The following is a 24637-nucleotide window of genomic DNA, read 5'->3' as shown; positions in this document are numbered from 1 at the left end:
TTTCACTTTAGTGTCATAAAGTCAGACAGCGTGGATACAGGCCCTTCCACAGATACTGCTTGATATGTTTTTGTTTCAGATTACCGGCATCTTTTTTTAAGTCATTCTTTTCCTCTTTCTACAACTGCTTCCTGACCTGCTGACACCCCTCCCAATCCTTCCGAAATTGGCGGAAAGTTTCTGCTTTCTTATTTTATTTCCGCCATTCTGATTTTGCCTCCCATTTTTCCGCAAAACAGTCGGTAATTGCAATTTGTCAATTCGGCCGCCAGAGGTCGCTAGGGGTTCCGTGAGAAATCCCCCCGCCCTGGAAGTCTCCCTGAAAATGTGGCACCCAGGCTGGGCGAGGCAGCCAATCTCGACCTCATCAAGACTTCCACGGCCGATCAGTGGGTTGAATTTGCAACCTGCGGTCGGGGCTCTGGAACTCCAGCCCAGCTGGAGCCAGCACATCTATCCCCATAGCCGACTTCCTTGGCCAGCTGGATAAACCAGCAAAGCTCTGGAACTCCAGCCCAGCTGGAGCCAGCACATTGACCCCCATAGCTGACTTCCTTGGCCAGCTGGATAAACCAGCAAAGCTCTGGAACCAAGAGTGCCAGAAAATCAGTGGTGGAACTGTAAGAGTAAATATTAATTTAAGTGCAAGATTACATAACTATATTAATTAATTAAGACGGGATTAAAATATAAAACACAGCAGAAAAGCCAATTACCACCTTTTTGGGCTGATTATCAATTAATGTGCGAATTTATGTCAGCAAGTACTTCCATATGCTTAGTCGAGTCGCATATATCAACTTTCTTCATAACTTAGTCATACATTTTATGACCATTGTTCTTCTATTCAATATCAAGAGAATTAGGATGTGTAAGGAAAAAGCAAAATAGAAAAAACAAAACAATTTTTTCTTTGTGTTGCAAAAAGTATTTGTGTTCAATAACCTTCCTATAAATAGCAGAATATACTCATGATCGGCCTGACATTGTACATGTAGTCCAAGAACTACAGACTGTTGGAAATAATAGTTGTTTTTCACACGTGAATGTAGCACAACACGTACGCGCATTTGGCGCGCATACCATTTTTTTGCTGAAAAGTTGCATTACGCGCCATATTATGAATTTTGATGTAAAATTATGAATTTTGGACATCAAAATTCTAAATTTGTAAAATCAAATGTTGGAAGGTCTGTGCTGACCATGATCAGCATGTTTTGCTTTTCTTTCAGATTTCTAGCAAAAGCAGTCTCTTCATCTTCCATTTACTTGCAATCAGTTCAGTCTACTGCTGAGCAGACCCATACCTTTAGTCTGTTGCTACGTAGTATTGCTATTCATGTTCCTTATCATCTGTGTTCTGGATGAGTAGATGAATACTCTAATATACCACTGTGGTAATTTTTCTCTTTTCACTACCCATATTATTTATGTACGGCTTGACAGTATTCATGTATGGTGTAGGGATTGGCTAGAAGAGTTCGAACCCTCGGATTGGCTAGCGATGTCACGAGGTGCGCTAGCGCGGTAGATTCGTCAGTCTAGCGTTGAACTCATATACATAAGACGTTAGGTAGTTGTCTAGAGTTTTGAGTGTTGCGAATTGTCACGGAGTTTTAGAACTGTACAGTAAACTTCGACTGCAACAACCATCCGCTATCAGACTCACTACATTGGTGACCCCGACGTGATCCGAAGATCACAAGAGCATGTCGCAGGTAGGAGCGAACAGTGGGCAGCAGAACGCGAGCGGCGTTCACCTACCCCTGTTCTGGGCCCATCAGCCGCACCTGTGGTTTGTGCAGGCAGAGTCCCAGTTCTACCTCAAGAAGGTGGAGGAGGACCAAGAGAAGTTCCACCACCTGGTAAGCTGCCTACAGCCGGAAGTGGCCGCGCGGGTGGGACGGTACCTGACCAACCCTCCCCAAACTGAGAAGTACGAGGGGCTCAAGAGGCTCCTGCTGAGGACTTTTGGCTGTAGCCAGAACCAGCGGGCTCTGAAGCTCCTACATTTACCGGAGCTGGGGGATCGGCTACCGTCGGTTTTGATGACGGAGATGCTGACCTTGATTGGCGACCACCAGCCGTGCATGATGTTCGAAGCGGCATTCCGGGAGAAATTGCCCCGGGACTTCAGGTTAGTGTTGGCGGACGTCTCTTTCGAAGACCCGGTAGCATTCGCAGAAAAAGCCGACGCGCTCGTCACCGAGGCCTCCACTCGGGATGACTCGGTAAATCGGGTTTCGAGGCCTAGCAGCAGTCGGCCGCGCGGCCAAGTTTGCGGCGCATCGGCCGCCATTTTTCAGTCAGCCCGCCAAGACGGGGCTGCAGCACCCGCCATTTGGCAGCGGGCCCGAGCAACAGAGCCGCACAGGCGTGGCTGGTGTTTTTTTCACAAGCTGTGGGGCAGTGAAGCCCGAAGTTGCAGGGCCCCGTGTTCGTTTCCGGGAAATGCCTCGGCCGATCGAATGTAGAGGCAGTCTCGATCGGCCGCAACCGCCGCCTCTACGCCACCGATCGAGGTACCGGCACCGTTTTTTTGGTCGATACGGGAGCGGTCGTTAGCATCGTGCCTCCCTACGACTGCGAAGTGCGAGCAGGTAGGAAGGGTCCGTCCCTCATTGCGGTCAACGGCAGTCCCATCCGCACCTACGGCAAGAGGGTCATGTCCATGTCCTTCGGGTCCGGGACCTACCGTTGGGATTTCATCGTTGCCGACATGGGCCAGGCCATTCTGGGCGCGGACTTCCTCTGGGCTTTTTCGTTGGTCGCAGACGTCCGCGGGAAGGGCCTACAACCCTCGGCTAGCAGTATGGAGCCTGCTACTCCTCCACCTGCCACCCCAGCCCGTCGATCCAGGCCATCACCACGGCCCCCGGTCAGTTCACTGCGGTCCTCGCCGACTTCCCGCAGCTCCTCGTTCAGCGGTTCGATGCACCTTCCGATAATAGACAATAGACAATAGGTGCAGGAGTAGGCCATTCAGCCCTTCGAGCCAGCACCGCCATTCAATGCGATCATGGCTGATCACTCTCAATCAGTACCCCGTTCCTGCCTTCTCCCATATCCCCTCACTCCGCTATCCTTAAGAGTTCTATCCAGCTCTCTCTTGAAAGCATCCAACGAACTGGCCTTCACTGCCTTCTGAGGCAGAGAATTCCACACCTTCACCACTCCCTGACTGAAAAAGTTCTTCCTCATCTCTGTTCTAAATGGCCTACCCCTTATTCTTAAACTGTGGCCCCTTGTTCTGGACTCCCCCAACATTGGGAACATGTTTCCTGCCTCTAATGTGTCCAATCCCCTAATTATCTTATATGTTTCAATAAGATCCCCCCTCATCTTTCTAAATTCCAGTGTATACAAGCCCAATCGCTCCAGCCTTTCAACATACGACAGTCCCGCCATTCCGGGAATTAACCTAGTGAACCTACGCTGCACGCCCTCCATAGCAAGAATATCCTTCCTCAAATTTGGAGACCAAAACTGCACACAGTACTCCAGGTGCGGTCTCACCAGGGCCCGGTACAACTGTAGAAGGACCTCTTTGCTCCTATACTCAACTCCTCTTGTTATGAAGGCCAACATTCCATTGGCTTTCTTCACTGCCTGCTGTACCTGCATGCTTCCTTTCATTGACTGATGCACTAGGACACCCAGATCTCGTTGAACTCCCCCTCCTCCTAACTTGACACCATTCAGATAATAATCTGCCTTTCTATTCTTACTTCCAAAGTGAATAACCTCACACTTATCTACATTAAACTGCATCTGCCATGTATCCGCCCACTCACACAACCTGTCCAAGTCACCCTGCAGCCTTATTGCATCTTCCTCACAATTCACACTACCCCCCAGCTTAGTATCATCTGCAAATTTGCTAATGGTACTTTTAATCCCTTCGTCTAAGTCATGATAAGCACGGGGTCGTCCATTTCATCTCTACCGAGGGGCCGCCTGTATTCACCCGGGCGCGGCGCCTACCTCCCAACAAGCTGGCCATGGCTCGGGAGGAGTTCCTGAATTTGGAACGACTGGGGATTGTTCGGCCTTCAAATAGTCCGTGGGCCTCCCCCTTGCATATGGTCTCTAAAGCATCTGGGGAGGTGGAGACCATGTGGGGATTACCGGCGTCTTAACGCTGCAACCCAGCCTGACCGCTATCCGATCCCTCACATACATGACTTCTCAGCCAGCCTCGAGGGCGCTACGGTTTTTTCAAAAATCGATTTGGTGTGGGGATATCATCAGATCCCTGTCCACCCACCGGACATTCTCAAGACGGCTACGATTACTCTGTTCGGGTTATTTGAGTGGTTGCGCATGCCGTTCGGTCTCAAAAACGCGGCTCAGGCATTCCAACGTCTCATGGATCATGTGGGTCGCGGATTGTCTTTTGTGTTTATTTATCTTGATGACATTCTGGTTGCTAGTCGTTCGGTCCCAGAGCACCTGGTCCACCTTCGCACTGTGTTCCAGAGGCTGCAAGACCACGGCCTGATCCTCCACCCGTCCAAATGCCAATTCGGCCTGTCCGCGGTGGATTTCCTGGGTCACCGGGTCACACCGGCCAGTGCCACTCCTTTGCCTGCTAAGGTGGACGCCGTCCAATCTTTTCCCCGCCCTACCACCATCAAGGGCTTGCAGGAATTCGTGGGCATGGTGAATTTTTATCACCGGTTCGTGCCTGCGGCAGCTCGGATCATGCGCCCCCTTTTTCAATGCCTCGTGGGTAACCCCGCTGAGTTGGTCTGGTCCACAGCTGCCGAGGCGGCTTTTGACGCAGTTAAACAGGCCCTCGCCAACGCAACAAGCTCGTGCACCCCCGCTCCTCTGCCCCCACGGCCCTGACGGTGGATGCCTCAGACGTGGCGGTGGGTGGGGTCTTAGAGCAGCAGGTCAACGGTCACTGGCAGCCTCTGGCATTTTTCAGCCGGCAGCTCACTCGACCTGAGCTGAAATACAGTGCCTTTGATAGGGAGCTCCTGGCCCTCTATTTAGCTGTTCGCCATTTCCGATATTTTTTGGAGGGCCGCTCTTTTGTTGCCTACACGGATCACAAACCCCTCATGTTTGCTTTTTCTAAGGTTTCTGATCCATGGTCGGCCCGCCAGCAACGGCACCTCACCCTCATTTCTGAGTTCACCACCGATGTTCGCCACATCGCGGGTAAGCTTAACGCCGTTGCTGACGCCCTGTCCCAGCCGGCCACTTCCTCTGTTGCTGCGGTGGGGGGCGAGGTGGATTTCCAGGAGCTAGTGGAGGCTCAGCGCCTGGAAGGAACTGCCGCAGCGTACGCCTCCGCCACCTCGGGGTTGCGGTTGGAACAGGTGGCGTGCGGCCCCACGGGTACCACACTTTGGTGCGACGTTTCCCTTCCCCGCCCTCGCCCGGTGGTGCCGACCGCCCTGCGGCGTAAGGTTTTTGAGGCCATTCATGGCCTGGCACACCGGTCCATCTGGGCGACCTCGGCCATGGTTGCCGCCCGATTTGTCTGGCACGACCTGCGGAAGCAGGTGGCCGCCTGGGCTCGCGCCTGCGTCCCGTGCCAGACCTCCAAGGTCCACCGCCACGTCCAGCCCCCATACCAGAATTTTGCGGTTCCCCTCGTCCGTTTTTACCACATCCACGTGGATTTGGTTGGTCCATTGCCCTACTCTAGGGGCTACACTCATCTTCTAACGGTGGTCGACCGTTTTACTCGTTGGCCGGAGGCTCTTCTGTTGTCGGACACCTCGGCACGGGCCCTGGCGTTACATTGGGTTGCCCATTTCGGCGTCCCGGCTATCATCACTACCGACCGGGGCGCCCAGTTCACCTTGTCCCTCTGGGCCGCGCTTGCGCAGCTGTATGGGTCCCGCTTGCAGCAGACCACCGCCTATCATCCCCAAGCTAACGGGATGGTAGAGCGCTTCCACCGACAGCTGAAGGCATCCCTCTGTGCCCGCCTGACCGGCCCTGACTGGGCCGACCAGCTGCCTTGGGTCCTCCTTGGTATTCGCACGGCCCCTAAGTCTGATCTGGGTACCTCCTCGGCGGAACTCGTCTACGGTTCACCCCTGCGGGTGCCGGGTGACATTATTCCCTTGTCCTCCCCCTTGCCGTCGTCTGTCCCGTCGGTTTTGGCTTCTCTCCGGGCGCGGGTAGGTTCCCTGGCCCCAGTCCCAGCCTCCAGTCACGAAAGTACAGCAGTGCCGGCGGACTTGCAGGACTGCGAGTTCGTTTTCCTCCGGCAGGACTCCCACCGCCCCCCTCTACAGCCGGTCTACCAGGGCCCGTTCCAGGTGCTGAAAAGGGGGACAGTCACCTTCACGTTACAGGTAGGAACCCGTCAGGAGCTCGTTTCTGTCTCCCGGCTCAAACCGGCCCACTTGGACCAGGACCGTCCCGTGCCGGTAGCCCAACCTCCTCACCGGGGCCGACCTCTGGCCGGCCCACCTGTTTCCCCAGCGGCGTCTCTTCTCTCACCTCTCGGGCCTCAACCGCCCTCGGCTGGGTTCACTCTGCCTTTTCCAGCCACGCCTACACCTGCAGGCTCCCTCCCCCTCCCACGGCGTCTCCATCGGCAGGGCCCTTCCCGCCTCCTGCCACGTTGGCGGTACCGGCCTCCCCTCTTCGTACGCGTTCAGGTCGGGCGGTCCGGGCGCCCGTGAGGTACGGTATCGAGGGTTTTGGGGGGGGGTCATGTAGGGACATAGGGATTGGCTAGAAGAGTTCGAACCCTCGGATTGGCTAGCGATGTCACGAGGTGCGCTAGCGCGGTAGATTCGTCAGTCTAGCATTGAACTCATATAGGTAAGACGTTAGGTAGTTGTCTAGAGTTTTGAGTGTTGCGAATTGTCACGGAGTTTTAGAACTGTACAATAAACTTCGACTGCAACAACCATCCGCTATCGGACTCACTACAATGGTATGATTTGACTGAATCCATGCAAAACAACATTTTACAGTGTTATTTCCATACACATATCAATAACAAATCAATACCAATTTTTATTTTAATTAAAACAAAGTGCTTTAGTACTCATTGGGTCAGGCCACATTTGTGAACTGAATGGCTATGCAAGCTGTCCAGCATCTTGTGTTTTGCTCCAGATCTTGTAATTCTTGTGTGTCCATATGTTTTAGATGGGCAGAGCTACAGTAGGTTGAGGAGTCAGACTGGAGGTCGGCTGGAGCAAGGCAACTGAATTCCAGCTGACGTTAAATACAGGAATACAGAGCTTTATTGTCATTCGATACCGAGATACCGAACGAAATTACATTTCCAGCAGTCACAGAACACAAAAAAACGAACACAAGATACACGACCCCAACACAAACATCCATCACAGTGACTCCAAACACCCCCTCACTGTGATGGAAGGCAACAAAACTTCCTCTCTCTTCCCCCATGCCCCTCCCACGGACAGACAGCTCAACCCCAACCGAGGCGACCGACCCGCACAGTCCCCGCAAGGGGATGGAAGTCCCCGCGGCCGAGCCGCACCGAGCGCTGAAACGTCCCGCGGCCGTACCGGGCGATGGAAGGCTCCGCGGGCGAGCTGCACCGGTGATGTTAAGTCCCGCAGCCGAGCCGCACCGGCGCTGTTAAGTCACGCGGGCGAGCCGCGCCGGGCGCTGTTAAGTCCCGCGGTCGAGCCGTGCCGGAGATGTTATGTCCCGAGGGCGAGGCGCACCGGCAATGTTAAGTGCCGCGGCCGAGCCGCACCGGCGATGTTAAGTCCCGAGGGCGAGGCGCGCCGGCGATGTTAAGTCCCGAGGGCGAGGCACACCGGCAATGTTAAGTCACGCGGCCGAGCCGCGCCGGGCGCTGTTAAGTCCCGCGGTCGAGCCTGCCGGCGATGTTAAGTCCCGCGGCCGAGCCGCGCTGGGCGCTGTTAAGTCCCGCGGCCGAGCCGCGCCGGGCGCTGTTAAGTCCCGCGGCCGAGCCGTGCCGGCGATGTTAAGTCCCGCGGCCGAGCCTCGCCGGGCGATGGAAGGCCCCGCGGCCGAGCCTCGCCCCGAGGAAGAGACCTAAAAAAAGAAAGGTTTCCCACCCCCCACACATACACAGCCAAAAACAAAAACTACCCCAACACCAACACCCAAACAAAAAGGGAAAAAAGACAAACAGACTGCCAGCGAGCCGCAGCCATTAGGCGCCGCCACATGTGCCACAAAATCCAGGATGATTCATCATTCAATATCGCTTTTATTGTTGGTAGTCCCGAGGTTACGAAGGGTCTGTTCCTGAGAACACTTTGTAACCCAAATCTTTTGTAAGCCAGAAATTAATAAAAATCAGTCTGTGGGAAACGATTACAGCAACAGCTGCAATGGGAAGAGCAGCTGCCAGCAGGGCTCAGTGAGTGAGTGAGTGAGTCTGCTCAGCACTGCCCGGCTCCACCCAGCACATGATTGTTGCAGCTCGTTGGTATGTCCATGTCTGGCGTTCACAACCCACAGAGGTTCTGTAACAATATTCCTTTCTTCCTTACTTACTTACTTTAGTGTCGATGCACATTGGAGATGGTTTCTGTCAAAATGACTCGTTTTGTAAGTCATTTACAATGAATTAAATATTTTGATGACTTTTGTATGAAGGATTCTTTCTCACATCAGGCTTTACATTCTGAACACACATGAAGTTCGCAACTCCTGCACTCACTACCCAACAGGGGAAGCATTTTCTGTATTGTATCTTTAAACAGTCCTAGTAGAATTCTCTGTCTTTACCTACTTCCTTAATGCGCATATCCCGTGTAGACCTTCCAATTTCTTGTTTGGATGTTGCCTTGATTAGAAAGTATTAGCTATAAGCAGAGGTTGGACAAATTTGGATTGTTTTCTCTGGAGCGTTGGAGGCTGAGGAAGACCAAACTGAAGTTTATAAAATTACAAGAGGCCCAGAAATACTGGAGGGTATCAGTTTAAGGTCAGAACGGGAAAGATTAATGGATATGTGCGGAGCCAGTTTTTACAGAGAGTGGTGGTTGCCTGGAATGCGCTGCTAGGGGTGGCAGTGGAAGCAGGTGTGCTCGCAATGTTTAAAAGGGATTTACACTGACATATGAACAGGCAGGGAATTGAGGAACATAGATCACATGCAGGCAGATGTGCAGTTTAAATTGGCATCATGTTTGGCATAGACATCATGGCCAACAAACCTTTACTGTACTTTCAGAAAGCCTTCCACTAAATGTATAATATCTCTCATTATCCAAGTTTCCCAAACCGTGCCAAGCTTATATTTAATCCTCACAGGAACATGCTGGTCCTGAACTCTAACCAGCTGGCCATTCAAAGATTCCCATGTGTCAGATGTGGATTTAATCTCAAACAACTGCTCCCAATCTACTTTCTTCAGTTCCTGCCAAATAATGTTGTAAATAGCCTTACCCCAATTTAGCACCTTCACCCGAGTACCAGTCTTATCTTTATCCATAGCTATCTTAAAATTTACAGAATCATGACTACAGGATAATCCCATTGTAATGATCACACCTTCCTTATTCTGGTTCTACCCTTAAGGCCTTGCTGGATAAGCCCTCCAAAGAGTGCAGCCGTAGCGTACTCTCAGTAATGCCATTCTTCTTACTCTTTTACATCTCTCTCGGTCACATTTAACGTCAAGTTGTCAGTCCTGTCCTTTGCTCAACTAAGTATTTGTCATGGCTGCAACATGATAATTCTATGTACTAACCTAGACTCTATCCTCTTCCACCTACACATAACACTTCTTGCATGGAAGTAAATACACACAAGACCATCATTCCCTCAACATTCATTAACCTGGCCCTGCTAGTTTTTGCTACTGGACTTTCTTGACTTCGCCTCTACCTTCCCCTCAAACACTGCCTGTGGCTGACTCTGGTTCACACTCCCCGTCACACTGGTTTAAACCCTCCTGATCCCACCAATAATCCCTGCACTACATCTCTGGTTACAAACATTCAGTCAGAAAAACACCCCACAACCACCACCCTCCGCCTCCTGCTACCAAGCCAATTTTGGACCCAGTTTGCCACACCTTGGATCCCACGTATAGACACAAAGTGCTGGAGTAACACAGCAGGTCAGGCAGCATCACTGGAGAAAAATAATACCATGTGCCTGAACATAGTGGAGCAGCCTATCGTGCAGGACTTTGTGAATTCATGTGTATTATTAGAGCATGGAATAGTACAGATCAGGAACAGGCCACTCGGCCCACAGTGTCTGTGCCAAACGTTGCCAAATTAAACTAATCTCCTCTACCTGTATGTGATCCATATCTCTCCTTTCCTTATACATCTAAAAGCCTGTTAAACACCTCTATCACATCTGCCTCCACTCCCACCTCTGGCAATACATTCCAGGCACCCACCACTTTCTGTGTAAAAGATCTGCTCCACACATCTCCTTTAAACTTTGCCCCTCTGATTAAAGTTATGCCATCTAGTCTTTGACATTTTCTCCGAGGGAAATAGGTTCTGACTGTCTGCCCTATCTGTGCCTCTCATCATTTTAGATACTTCTATCAGGTCTCACTTCAAGCTCTGATGCTCCAGAGAAAACAATCCAAGTTTTGTGAATCAACTTTATACCTTTTCTACTGAGGAATTTAGTGTTTAATTCCTTCAGCATGGATGCATATTCTGTCAGTCTAGGTAAATATAAAGCCTCAAAAAACATTGTGATTGCTTTAATTTTAATTCGACTTCAACTGTTATACAGTGTTATCGTTCAATCTATTAGCTCAACTTCTTTGTGTTGTCTTCTGCTTAATTTGTCTTTCCTTTTGTTGCTTTGCAGATGGTGAAAGCAATCCAGGTGCTGCGTATTCATCTATTGGAACTAGAGAAAGTTAACGACTTGTGCAAAGATTTCTGTAACCGTTACATTGCTTGTCTAAAAACTAAAATGAACAGTGAAAACCTGCTGAGCTCTGATCCTGGTGGACCTTATGCCTCTGTTCAAACTCAGGTAAGAAATGGTGTCCCCTCTACAAATTGTCTGATTCCCAAGTTCAACCCACCATGAGTGCATTAACTAAAGGTCTTACGACTGTGAAAATGTGATAAATAACGCTGGGTCTTCAAGTATTGAATATCATATTCAATTTTAGAAACATGAAGAAGTAATAAGGATAGACAAAATGCTGGAGTATCTCAGTGATTCAGGCAGCATCTGTGGAGAACATGGATAGGTGACTTCACAGAGTGCTGGAGTAACTCAGTGGATCAGGCAGCATCACTGGAGAAAAGGAATAGGTTATGTTTTGGGTCGGAACCCTTCCTCAGACTCTGGTTTAAACTTCATTTCTTCGGTATATCTCCAGTATATCTTCGATATAGGTTCACAAGATATAGGAATAGAATTAGGCCATTCGGCCCATTGAGTCTTCTCTGCCATTCAATCATGGCTGATCATAAACCAGCATCTGCAGTTCCTTTCTACACACCTAATAATGAGAATCTGGAAATGGTTTTATATTTGGGAGTTGTGTGTTTCTAAAACTTTTCTAATTGGATCCCAAATTATGATTAAATGTTTAATCATTGGACTAATTTATATTTGCTCTTCCCCCTATCCCTTTGGGAACAGGGCTGTTAACTTATTTAATCAATTTGGACAGATTATTTTTGGACTGAGGGAAGGTGTGATATTTCCTGGAATGTGTTATTCTCATTATTTATTACTAACTTGGATTTGGAAGCACAGGTAACAATTCTAAAATGTTCAGACCACACAATGTTATGACTACAGAAAATTTGGAAGTGTAAAGAGTGAAGAGGATAGCATTGGTCCACAGGACATACACATGCCTGTGGAATGCATAGTGATGTGGCAGATGAGGAGACACCTTCCGAGAAAAAGAGCAAAGAAAATCAATATAATGTAAATATACGGGTTTAAAGGATGTGCCTCAGAAACATCTGTATGAACATAAATCAGTTGAGGTGACAGAACAGGTTATAAAAGCACATGGGATCCTGGGTTTCATAAACAACACTATCAAGTTTAATGGTGCGGGGATTGTGATGAATCTTTACACAGCACAGAAACAGGTGCTTTGTCTGTGCCGAACATGATGCCATGGTGAACTAAACTCAAGTGCCCACGATCCATGATGTTCTAAAACACTAGATCAATCTCAACTGGTGTTTTGGATCCAAATCAGATGACTCAAAGGAAGGATCTAAAGACCTTGGTGAGTGCGTAGAACGGGTATACAGGAATGGTTCAGTGAATGTAACTTGCATTGGCTGAAAAGACTGAAAGGCTAATCACCTCATGACAAAGAATTGAATTAAATTGAATACTCTATTGTCAAATGTGACAAGTTACAGTGAAACTATTTGCTTGCATATCTAAGGGCGCTGACAAAGTTATAAAGTATCCCGCGCCGGGTCCTCCTTTGTTCTCCCTCCTCCCCACGTAACGGTGGTCACCCCACACCAGGTCCACCTTTGTTCTTCCTCCCTCCGCATGTAACGGTGGTCACCCCACACCAGGTCCACCTTTGTTCTTCCCCCTCTCTCACGGCGGTCCCCCCATACCGGGTCCTCCGACTACCATGTGGCCCGTCCTCGACAGGACAAAGGTGACAAAATACTGGTGGGGCAGAACAGTTTAATTACAGAGTCACACAGCATGGGAATTCATCATTTGACCCAAACAGTGCACACCCATTAAAATTAATGCCACCTTTCAGCCCTCTCAGGCAGTGCATTCCAGGTACTTGCCACTCTCTGTGTTAAAATGTCACTCTCAGATCCCTTGTATATCTCTTCCTCTTCACTGATCTAGATCAATGTCCACTAGTTTTATTCCGCTCTGATAAAGGAGAATCAAACTACAACAATCAGGTGCTTGAATCAACCCGCATGACCCTAATGTGTAGGAAAGAACTGCAGATGCTGGTTTAAATCGAAGGTAGACACAAAATGCTGGAGTAACTCAGTGGGACAGACAGCATCTCCAGAGAGAAGGAATGGGTGACGTTTCGGGTCGAGTCTGAAGGAGGGTCTCTACCCGAAACGTCACCCATTCCTTCTCTCCAGAGATGTTGCCTGTCCTGCTGAGTTACTCCAGCATTTTGAGTCTACGCATGACCTTAATCCTGCCTCGACAAGGGAACACTATGGGTTCACCTCTTGCACTACCTTGAACTTGTCATTTTTCCAATTGTGTACTTGTGTTTGTCTTCTTTATTTGCCAAGTCTTTCTTTTAGAAATTATGTGTGTAATCTATGTATAATTTGCTTCTGAGTGTGTGCCTGAGTGTATGTGCCTGTGATGCTGGTGCAGCAAGACTTTCATTGTACCTGTACCTCATCATACTTGTGCATATGACAATAAACTCAACTTGAAAGGTTTCTTGCAGTCTACCCACTCATAATTTTACTTACTTGAATGATGTCCCCTCTTAATTTCATCTTAGACAATAGACAATAGACAATAGGTGCAGGAGTAGGCCATTCGGCCCTTCGAGCCAGCACTGCCATTCAATGTGATCATGGCTGATCATTCACAATCAGTACCCCGTTCCTGCCTTCTCCCCATACCCCCTGACTCCGCTATCCTTAAGAGCTCTATCTAGCTCTCTCTTGAATGTATTCAGAGAATTGGCCTCCACTGCCTTCTGAGGCGGAGAATTCCACAGATTCACAACTCTCTGACTGAAAATGTTTTTCCTCATCTCCGTTCTAAATGGCCTACCCCTTATTCTTAAACTGTGGCCCCTGGTTCTGGACTCCCCCAACATTGGGAACATGTTTCCTGCCTCTAACGTGTCCAACCCCTTAATAATCTAAGACGTTTCGATAAGATCCCCTCTCATCTTTCTAAATTCCAAGGTATACAAGCCTAGTCACTCCAGTCTTTCAACATATGACAGTCCCGCTATTCCGGGAATTAACCTAGTAAACCTACGCTGCACGCCCTCAATAGCAAGAATATCCTTCCTCAAATTTGGAGACTGCAGGGAAAAAAAGATCTTATGTTCCCGTCTGTCATAAGGTCAAAAGATAATCCCGCCTATCATAAGGTCATAAAGAATAGGAGTAGAATTAGGCCATTGGGCCCATCAAGTGTACGCCATTCATTCATGGCTGATCTATCTCTCCCGCCTAACCTCATTCTCCTGCCTTCTCCCCATAACCTCTGACAGCTGTAGAGATGTCTCTCCCTGAGGAAGTGAGGAACCTCTGACACCTCTCCTCATAACTGCTCCATCCCAGGCAAGATCCTGGTGACTCTCCTCTGCATCTTCTCTAGCACTATCACATCTTTCCTAGAGTGTGACAACCAGTACTCCAGCTAAGGTACAGCCAGTGCTTTGTAAAGTTGAAGCATAACCTCCTTTCACTTGTGCTCAATGTTCTGTGTAATGAAGGCCTACATTCTGTATACTTAATCGTGATATCTACCTGTGCTGCCACCTTCATGGAGCTTTGCACATACACTGTCTCGGCTCCTCAGTATTCCCTAGGGCCCTATTTTTCAAGCTGTATGTCCAAGCCTCATTCATACTCCCAACATTCATCACCCCACATGCTCAGGATTAATGTCCTATTTCACCAACTTATCACTATCATTCAGTACCCCTAGGTTACCCCCATACACTGCCGACAGCTTCTCCAATCTTTGTGCGAATAAGAAACTGAACCAGAGTGTGCTGAAAGGGGCTGCTGACCAAAACTGTCACCTATAGTTTCCAGCTGCCCATGCTTGTCATGGCCAGGTGCAGCAGGCTGACCTAGCTAGAAATACCCACCTTGTGTCAAGCAGGAATATATAGCAAGATCTCAGATAGAGATTTCAAATCTTACCTACACTCTGCATAATCCCTGTGGGTCTTTTGCTCAAATTTTTAATCGTGTCTGAGTCAATTTGATGTCTGTTAATGGAAGATGGGATCCAGGGCGAGCTGGACAATTGGAGACAACATTTGTTTAGTGGGAAGGAGTCAGAATGTGGCATTGGAGATAGACTCAAAATGCTGGAGTAACTCAGCGGGACAGGCAGCATCTCTGGAGAGAAGGCATAGGTGACATATTGGAATTGGAGAGTTGTTTTTCAGATTGAAAACCTCTGACCAGTGTTTAGGGTTTGGGTTATGAACTTCCTGTGGCCAGAGAGGTTCTGCTGCAGTTGTACACGGCATTGGTGAGACCACACCTGGAGTATTGCATACAGTTTTGGTCTCCTAATCTGAGGAAAGACATTCTTGCCATAGAGGGAGTACAGAGAAGGTTCACCAGATTGATTCCTGGGATGGCAGGACTTTCATATGAAGAAAGACTGGATAGATTCGGCTTGTACTCGCTGGAATTTAGAAGATTGAGGGGGGATCTTATAGAAACGTACAAAATTCTTAAGGGGTTGGACAGGCTAGATGCAGGAAGATTGTTCCCGATGTTGGGGAAGTCCAGAACAAGGGGTCACAGTTTAAGGATAAGGGGGAAGTCTTTTAGGACCGAGATGAGAAAGTTTTTTTTCACACAGAGAGTGGTGAATCTGTGGAATTCTCTGCCACAGAAGGTAGTTGAGGCCAGTTCATTGGCTATATTTAAGAGGGAGTTAGATGTGGCCCTTGTGGCTAAAGGGATCAGGGGGTATGGAGAGAAGGCAGGTACGGGATACTGAGTTGGATGATCAGCCATGATCATATTGAATGGCGGTGCAGGCTCGAAGGGCCGAATGGCCTACTCCTGCACCTATTTTCTATGTTTCTATGACCTAGAGAGTCCTGTTCCTGAACCTGGTGTGGAACCTTAGGCTTCTGTATCTTCTGCTCAATGGTAGCAGTGAGAAGTGGGTATGGCCTGGATGTTGGGAATCATTGACAATAGACCCATCCTTTTCAGGCAGTACCTCATGTAAATGCTTTGGATGTAGACACAATGAACTGCAGATACTGGAATTCTGCGTAGAACACAAAATACTGGAGATGGGATTCGACACAAAAGGTTGCCCACCCATGTTCTCCAGAGATGTCACCTAGTCCGTGGAGTTCCTCCAGCACTTGGTGTTAGGTGCTTTTGATGGTGGGGAGGTTGTGTCCCTGTAGGACCAGGCTGATTGCACCATTCCTTGCATTTCTGTAGATTGGAATTGCCACACCAGGTCATGAGGGAACCAGTCAAGATACTTCCTACAGGATTTCTGTGGAGGTTTGTTAGAGTATTTGGAGACGACGAAAGTAGAGGCATGGCAAGTCTTTTTTTGTGATTTTGCGATTGTTCTGGACCTAGCATCCATTAGCTAGGTCCAGGACAAGTCATCAGAGCTGTTAATGCCCAGGAATAGCAGCTGATAACTCTCTCCATCACTGACCCACCAATGGAAACTGGCACATGGTTTTAGACAATAGACAATAGGTGCAGGAGTAGGCCATTCAGCCCTTCGAGCCAGCACCGCCATTCACTGTGATCATGGCTGATCATCCATAATCAGTACCCCGTTCCTGCCTTCTCCTCATATCCCTTGACTCCGCTATCTTTAAGAGCTCTATCTAACTCTCTTCGGAAGTCAACAAATAGTTCCTTCGTTTTGTTGACAACAGTGAGAAGCTGTTATTGCGATATCACTGAACCAGGTGTTCTATCCCTCTCCTTTATCCTGACTTATCACCACCAATGATTCAGCTAATCACAGAAGTGCTGTCGGGGACTTTATAGATGGCATTGGACTGTGTTTAGCCATACAGTCATGGGTTTAACAAGAGCAGAGCAGAGGGCTAAGTACACAGTCTTGAAGTTGATGGTCATTGAGGAGGGGTAGTTGTTACTGATCCGCGCTGATTGAATTCTGCTGATAAGAAAGTCAAGGATCCAGTTGCAAGTGGAGGTACAAAACCCTGGTCTTCGAGCTTGGTGATGTTTGGAGGGGATGGTAATGTTGAACGCTGAGCTGTGGTTGATGAACAGCAGTCTGGTATGTGTTCCAGTCATCCAGAGCAGAATGGAGGTCCACTGAGGTAGCAAAAAACATCTCTACACCTTTGTCTGGTGGCTCGTGTGGTTTCAATAAAGACTCTGGAGGCTGAGAGAAAGATTTGACAAGCAGCTGGGAATGAAGTGTCACTAAGGGGAGTGACGAGAACAAGGCAGTGAAGTTGTCCATGTGGACTTTAGCAAGGCCCTTGACAAGGTCATGCATGGTAGGCTAGCCTGGACGGTTAGATCACATGGAATCTACGGTAAGCTAATTGATTGAATTCAAAATTAGCTTGCAGGAAGGTATCAGAGGGTATTGTGGCAGGTAGTTTTTCTAATTGAGGCCAATTAAACCAGGTCAAGACCTGCACAGTAAATAGTAGAGCACTGGAGATTGTTGCAAAATAGAGAGTTCCAGGGAATACAGGTGCATGGTTCCTGAAAATAGAGGTTCAGGTGAACATGTGGTAAAGGAGCACATTTGGCACGCTTGCCTTCATTGGGAAAGACACTGATTATAAAACTTGGTACATCATGTTGCTGTACAAATTGTTGATGACACTGCACTTAGTGTACTGCATGCATTTCTGGCAGCCCAGCTACAGGTATGTCATTAAGTTAGAAAGGGTGTAGATGAGATCCACCAGAATGATGCCTGGATTAGAATCATAGAGTCATATAGCGTGGAAACAGGCCTTTCGACCCAACTTGCCCACGCCGACCAACATGCATGCGTTTGGCCCATATCCCTCAAAACCTATCCTTTCCATGTACCTATCTTATCCTCAGAATACTCTCTAGTAATTTTCCGACCACAGATGTTAGGCTCACTGGCCTGTAGTTTCCAGGCTTTTCCCTGCAGCACTTCTTGAAAAGAAGCACAACACATGCCACCCTCCTGTCTTCCAGCATCTCACCCGTATTTAATGATGACTCGTAAATCTCAGCCAGCAATTTTCTCTCTAGCTTTCCACAGTGTTCTTGGATATATCTGATCAGTAGTGGATAACCTCACATTTATCCACATTATACTGCATCTGCCATGCATCTGCCCACTCACCAACCTATCCAAGTCACCCTGCAGCCTCATAGCATCCTCGTCGCAGCTCACACTGCCACCCAGTTTTGTGTCATCTGCAAACTTGGAGATGTTACATTTAATTCCCTCATTTAAATGGTTAATGTATATCGTAAATAACTGGGGTCCCAGCACTGAGCCTTGCGGCACCTCACTAGTCACTGCCTGCCATTCTGAAAAGGACCCGTTAATTTCTACTCTTTGCGTCCTGTCAGCCAACCAGTTCTCTATCCATGTCAATACCCTACCCCCAATACCATGTGCTCTAATTTTGCACACAAATCTCTTGTGTGGGACCTTGTCAAAGGCTTTTTGAAAGTCCAGATCCACCACATCCACTGGCTCTCCCTTATACATTCCTTGTTACATCCTCAAAATATTCCAGAAGATTAGTCAGACATGTTTTTCCCCTTCATAAACCCATGCTGACTTTGACCGATCCTGTCACTGCTTTGTAAACGCGCTGCTATTACATCTTTAATAATCGACTCCAGCATCTTCCCCACTACCAATGTAAGGCTAACTGGTCTATAATTCTGCTTTCTCTCTCCCTCAACTCTTAAAAAGTACAATATGATACGATACGATACGATTCATTGTCAGATCAAGTCTAACATTTTTCTTACATCTTAGCAGCTCCACTTGCAACATCAACAAAGACAAGTCAAGTCAAGTCAATTTTATTTGTATAGCACATTTAAACACAACCCACGTTGACCAAAGTGCTGTACATCAGTGCAGGTACTAAAAAAGAACATACAATAGCACACAAACCTAACAACACAGACATAAACAGTTTATAGCGCCCCCTCAGAGGGCCTCAAATGCTAGGGAATAGAAGTAGGTTTTGAGCCTGGACTTAAAGGAGTCGATGGAGGGGGCAGTTCTGATGGGGAGTGGGATGCTGTTCTACAGTCTAGGAGCTGCAACCGCAAAAGCGCGGTCACCCCTGAGCTTAATCCTAGACTACGGGATAGTCAGTAGCCCCAAGTCGGCCGACCTGAGGGACCTGGAGTTTAAGTGGTGGGTTGGAGGATTTTTGATATAAGGGGGGGGCAAGTCCATTTAGGGCTTTGTATGCAAATAGGAGGATCTTGAAGTTGATTCTGTACCGTACTGGGAGCCAGTGGAGAGAGGCCAGAATTGGGGTGATGTGGTCCCTTTTACAGGTACTCGTCAGGGGTCTCGCTGTGGCGTTTTGGTCCAATTGCAGACGGGACAGGGATGATTGGCTGCTCCCAGTGTATAGAGAGTTGCAGTAGTCCAGGCAGGAGGAAATGAATGCGTGCATGATTTTTTTCTAGATCGTCAAATTGGAGGAATGGTTTGATTTTAGCTATGGTATGAAGCTGGAAGAAACTGGATTTTACCACAGAGTTGACTTGCTTGTCAAACTTAAAAGCGGAGTCAAATATCACGCCAAGGTTTTTGACATGAGGTTTGACTAGGGAGAATAGGCTTCCAAGGCTGCCTGTTATCATTTTGATGGAGTCGGGGGGGGGGGGGGGGGGGGGGGGGGGGGGGGGGGGGGGGGGGGTGCGAATAGGATGACCTCAGACTTGCTCTCGTTTAACTGAAGGAAGTTCTGTGCCATCCAACATTTTATGTCCTCAAGGCAGTGCATGAGGCTGATTAAATTTGACCGGTTGTTGGGTTTGACAAAGAATGTAAGACAAGAAACGAGGATACATATATTCACCATAACAATACAATCACAAATGACGACACATTCAAGACCCTTCAACGTACATTTGATCTGGGATTAAGTTCTATGTTTAGTTTCAGGATTGACTGGTGCATAAAAGAGTGCTTCAGTCTAACCTTATTAAAGTTACATTAGCTACCCACCAGTCCACAGGAACTGATCCATAGTCTATAGAACATTGGAAAATGATCACCAATGCATCCACGATTTCTAGGGCCATCTCCTTGAGTACTCTGTGATGCAGACCATCAGGACCTGGGGATTTATCTGCCTTCAGTCCCAACAGTTTATCTAGCACAATATCCTGACTAATGTGGATTCCCTTCAGTTCCTCCCTCCCACTAGATCCTTGGTCCCCTCGTATTTCTGGGAGGTTGTTTGTGTCTTCCTCAGTGAAGACAGAACTAAAGTACTTGTTTAACTGGGCTGCCATTTCCTTGTTCCCCATTATGAATATTCACCTGTCTTGGACTGTGAGTAACCTCAGTTTTATGGGTGGAACTGAGAAATAGGAAGGGGACCTTGTTGGAATTGTACTATAAGCACTATACTTTGAGAGACAACTAATCAGGGGGAATGTGGAGAGTTGTTAGAATAAAGCTTTGTAGGACTTTAGTTAGCAACATTTGGAGCAACTGTACCTGGGAGCATTCCAGTGAGAATCATAAGTCACACATCACAAAAACAGTCCAAAGGACAGTGTTGGAGTAACTCAGCGGATCAAATGCCCATCTACACTCATCCTAATTAGCAGCACAGGAACAGGCCCTTCAGCTCACCATGACTGGGCTAAACATGATGCCAATTTAAACTAATCCCTTTTGCCTGCCTATGGTCTATATCCCTCTTCCCTGCCTGCATATGCACCTATAGGCCCCTTAAATGTTGCTTCTACCATCTTCCTGAGTGTCTCTCTTTACTCTGAGACCAATTACCATCAGGGAACTGGTATCATGCCACTTACACTAAATCACTGATATCACAAAATGCTGGAGTAACTCAGTGGGTCAGGCAGCATCTCAGGAGAGAAGGAATGGGTGATGTTTAGGGTTGAGACCCTTCTTCAGACTGATGTCAGGAGAGGGGGTGGGACAAAGATAGGATGTAGTTGGAGACAGGAAGACAGTGGGAGAACTGCGAAGGGGAGGGGAAGGAGAGGGACAGGGGAACTATCTGAAGTTCTCTACATCAGCGAGACCAAACGTAGTCTCGGCGATCGTTTCGTTCAACACCGTCGCTCCGTTCGCCTTAACCAACCTGATCTCCTGGTGGCTCAGCACTTCAACTCCCACTCCCAGTCTGACCTTTCTGTCATGGGCCTCCTCCATTGTCATAGTGAGGCTCACCGCAAATTGGAGAAACAGCATCTCAGATTTCGCTTGGGCAGCTTACACCCCAGCGGTATGAACATTGATTTCTCTAACTTCAGATAGTTCCTCTGGCCTTCTCTTTCCCCTCCCCTTTCCCAGTTCTCCCACTGTCTTCCTGTCTCCAATGACATCCTATCTTTGTCCCGCCACCTCCCCTGACATCAGTGTGAAGAAGGGTCTCGACCCGAAACGTCACCCATTCCTTCTCTCCTGAGATGCTGCCTAACCCGCTGAGTTACTCCAGCATTTTGTGATACCTTCGATTTGTACCAGCATCTGCAGTTATTTTCCTACACTAAATCACTTCTCAGTCTAGTAAAACTGAACTGCCCAATGTCGAACCTACGATCTTATTTTATCTTTACTCTTTTCCATAACCATGTTAAATTAAACTGATTAATGATCAGAATTGAAAGCTTAGAAATGTATCCACCACAGTGCCATGTTACATTAAGATATGGCATGATTATATCATGATTATGGCATGGCATGGTTATATGCTGAACCAGAATGTTGAATGTAATGAAAAAGTCATTGATCAATGTGATAAATACAATACATGATTAGCTCCCTTTGATGCATCTTTTTGCAAAAATGTTCTTCAGCAACTTCCTGTCCAGAACACAATGATCACCACGCTACCTGGCACAATCAGCCCCCAAGGAATCGTGGTTCCAGCTTCAGCATTGCAGCAGGGGAATGTAACAGTCACAACCGTCAACCCCACACAAGTTGTATCAGGTATGTCGACACGTAGAACTGCAGGTGCTGCTTAACAAAAAAAGACCACAAAGTGCTGGAGTAACTCAGCAGGTCAGGAGCACATTATTGCAGACTTTGTATCAGGTATACATGCTCATTAACAATAGGCAACCAGCAGGCAGAGTTTTGATCTGTAACATAGTCTGCCTATCTGACACTCAATCAGTAATGGGAAGATCAAATGCCTTGGTCGTGATCTTTCCTTGAAGCTATGAAGGAGAGGCGGTCTATTCTTCGGGCAGAATCAGCAGGTTCTATGAAAATGCTCGTCCTCATCTGGATTTGAAAGGTTGGTCATTGAAAGACAGAGACAGACAGCACCAAGCTGCAGACAAAGAGTAGAAGGGAAGGATAAATAAGTTACAGAGGCCAGGAAAATCTCTTTTATATTTAATCTCCTGCCTCGTTGAAGCTTTTTCAGGCTCTCTTACATGTTCCTCTGTTGTTTTAAGTGCTCTCCTGGACTGCACTGTTCGTTGAAAGCGATGAACACAAGAAAATAACAGTCTCAAGGAACTGCGGATGCTACAGAAAATAGGAGCGGAGAAGGCCACAGCCTCTCACAGAAACAGCAACATAGAAAATAGGAACAGAGAAGGCCACAGCCTCTCACAGCAACATAGAAAATAGGAACAGAGAAGGTCACAGCCTCTCACAGCAACAGCAACATAGAAAATAGGAACAGAGAAGGCCACAGCCTCTCAAGCTGCCCTGTCTTTTGAAATGACAATGTCTGTTCTCAGCTGGCATCAACTCCTGTGCCTCGGCTTTTCACAGATACTCCTCCTTTCTATGGTGTCGGTTTTGAATACCTTTCATTTGTTGTATGGTCACCTCCAGCTTTAGAGTCATAGAGTGATACAGTGTGGAAACAGGCCCTTTGGCCCAACTTGCCCACACCGGCCAACATGTCCCAGCTACACTAGTCCCACTTGCCTGCGTTTGGTCCATTATCCTCTAAACCTGTCCTATCCATGTACCTGTCCAACTGTTTCTTAAACGATGGGATAGTCCCAGCCTCAACTACCTCCTCCGGCAGCTCGTTCCATACACCCACCACCTTCTGTGTGAAAACATTACCCCTCGGATTCCTATTAAATCTTTTCCCCTTCAACTTGAACCTGGGCGGCACGGTAGCGCAGCGGTAGAGTTGCTGCTTTACAGCGAATGCAGCGCCGGAGACTCAGGTTCGATCCTGACTACGGGTGCTGCACTGTAAGGAGTTTGTACGTTCTCCCCGTGACCTGCGTGGGTTTTCTCCGAGATCTTCGGTTTCCTCCCACACTCCAAAGACGTACAGGTATGTAGGTTAATTGGCTGGGTAAATGTAAAATGTAAAAATTGTCCCTAGTGGGTGTAGGATAGTGTTAATGTACGGGGATCGCTGGGCGGCACGGACTTGGTGGGCCGAAAAGGCCTGTTTCCGGCTGTATATATATGATATGATTTGATATGATATGTCCTCTGGTCCTCGATTCCCCTACTCTAGGTAAAAGACTCTGTGCATCTACCCGATCTATTCCTCTCATGATTTTGTATAACTCTATAAGATCTCCCCTCATCCTTCTGCACTCCATGGAATAGAGACCCAGCCTACTCAACCTCTCCCTATAGCTCACACCCTCTAGTCCTGGCAATGGAATGTTGGCCTTCATAACAAGAGGACTTGAGTATAGGAGCAAAGAGGTCCTTCTGCAGTTGTACAGGGCCCTAGTGGATTATTGTGTGCAATTTTGGTCTCTAAATTTGAGGAAGGACATTCTTACTATTGAGGGAGTGTAGGTTCACGAGGTTAATTTCCGGAATGGCAGGACTGTCGTATGTTGAAAGACTGGAGCAACTGGGCTTGTATACTCTGGAATTTAGAAGGATGAGAGGGGTTCATTGAAACATATAAGATTATTAAGGAATTGGACATGCTAGAGGCAGGAAACATGTTCCCGATGTTGGGGGAGTCCTAAACCAGGGGCCACAGTTTAAGAATAAGGGGTAGGCCATTTGGAACGGAGATGAGGAAAAACTTTTTCACTCAGAGTTGTGAAGCTGTGGAACTCTCTGCCTCAGAAGGCAGTGGAGGCCAATTCCCTGGATGCATTCAAGAGAGAGTTAGATAGAGCTCTTAATGATAGCGGAGTCAAGGGATATGGGGAGAAGGCAGGAACGGGGTACTGATTGTGGATGATCAGCCATGATCATGGTGAATGGCAGTGCTAGCTCGAAGGGCCAAATGGCCTACTCCTGCACCTATTGTCTGTTATCTATTACATCCTCGTAAATCTTTTCTGAACCCTTTCAAACTTTACAATTTCTTTTTATAACATGGTGCCCAGAACTGAACACAATATTCTAAATGTGGTCTCACCAACATCTTATACAATTGCAACATGACCTCCCAACTTCGATACTCAATGCTCTGATTGATGAAGGCCAAAGTGCCAAAAGCCTTTTTGACAACCTATCTACCTGTGACTCGACCTTCAACGAACCATGCACTTGTACTCCTAGATCCCTCTGCTCCACAACACTACCCAGAGGCCTACCATTTTCTGTGTAGGTACTACCCTTGTTTGATGTCCCAAAATGCACCACCTCACACTTCTCTGTATTAAGTTCCTTTATGTACTTTGTAAACATTCCACATAATTAATCACCCAGTTTGTTTAAAACACGTAAACACCCTTAACCCTCTGTCCTTTTTTTGACTCTGAACTCAGTTTTTGCACCTACTTATTGACATACTGCTGAATTTTGTACACCTGTCAGATCATAGAGCTATTTAGCACGTCCGACAAATTTAACTTGCTAATTCCCATTC

At 47.7% G+C, this 24637-nt stretch overlaps 1 protein-coding gene across 3 annotated transcripts in view; it reads left to right on the top strand.

Moving 5' to 3' along the window:
• The window catches only part of LOC144599028 (homeobox protein PKNOX1-like), a 67709-nt gene that overhangs the window by 29979 nt on the left and 13093 nt on the right, over positions 1 to 24637 (top strand). For all 3 annotated transcript variants that reach the window (XM_078409765.1, XM_078409764.1, XM_078409763.1), the window contains 2 exons: positions 10777 to 10947; positions 21666 to 21801. In XM_078409765.1, coding sequence (XP_078265891.1) covers positions 10777 to 10947; positions 21666 to 21801 — 307 coding nt within the window. The remainder of the gene's footprint in view (positions 1 to 10776; positions 10948 to 21665; positions 21802 to 24637) is intronic.

This window comes from Rhinoraja longicauda, chromosome 12 (genome assembly GCF_053455715.1).
Source record: "Rhinoraja longicauda isolate Sanriku21f chromosome 12, sRhiLon1.1, whole genome shotgun sequence".
Lineage (NCBI taxonomy): Eukaryota > Metazoa > Chordata > Chondrichthyes > Rajiformes > Arhynchobatidae > Rhinoraja > Rhinoraja longicauda.
This window is presented reverse-complemented; position numbering and strand designations above follow the sequence as displayed.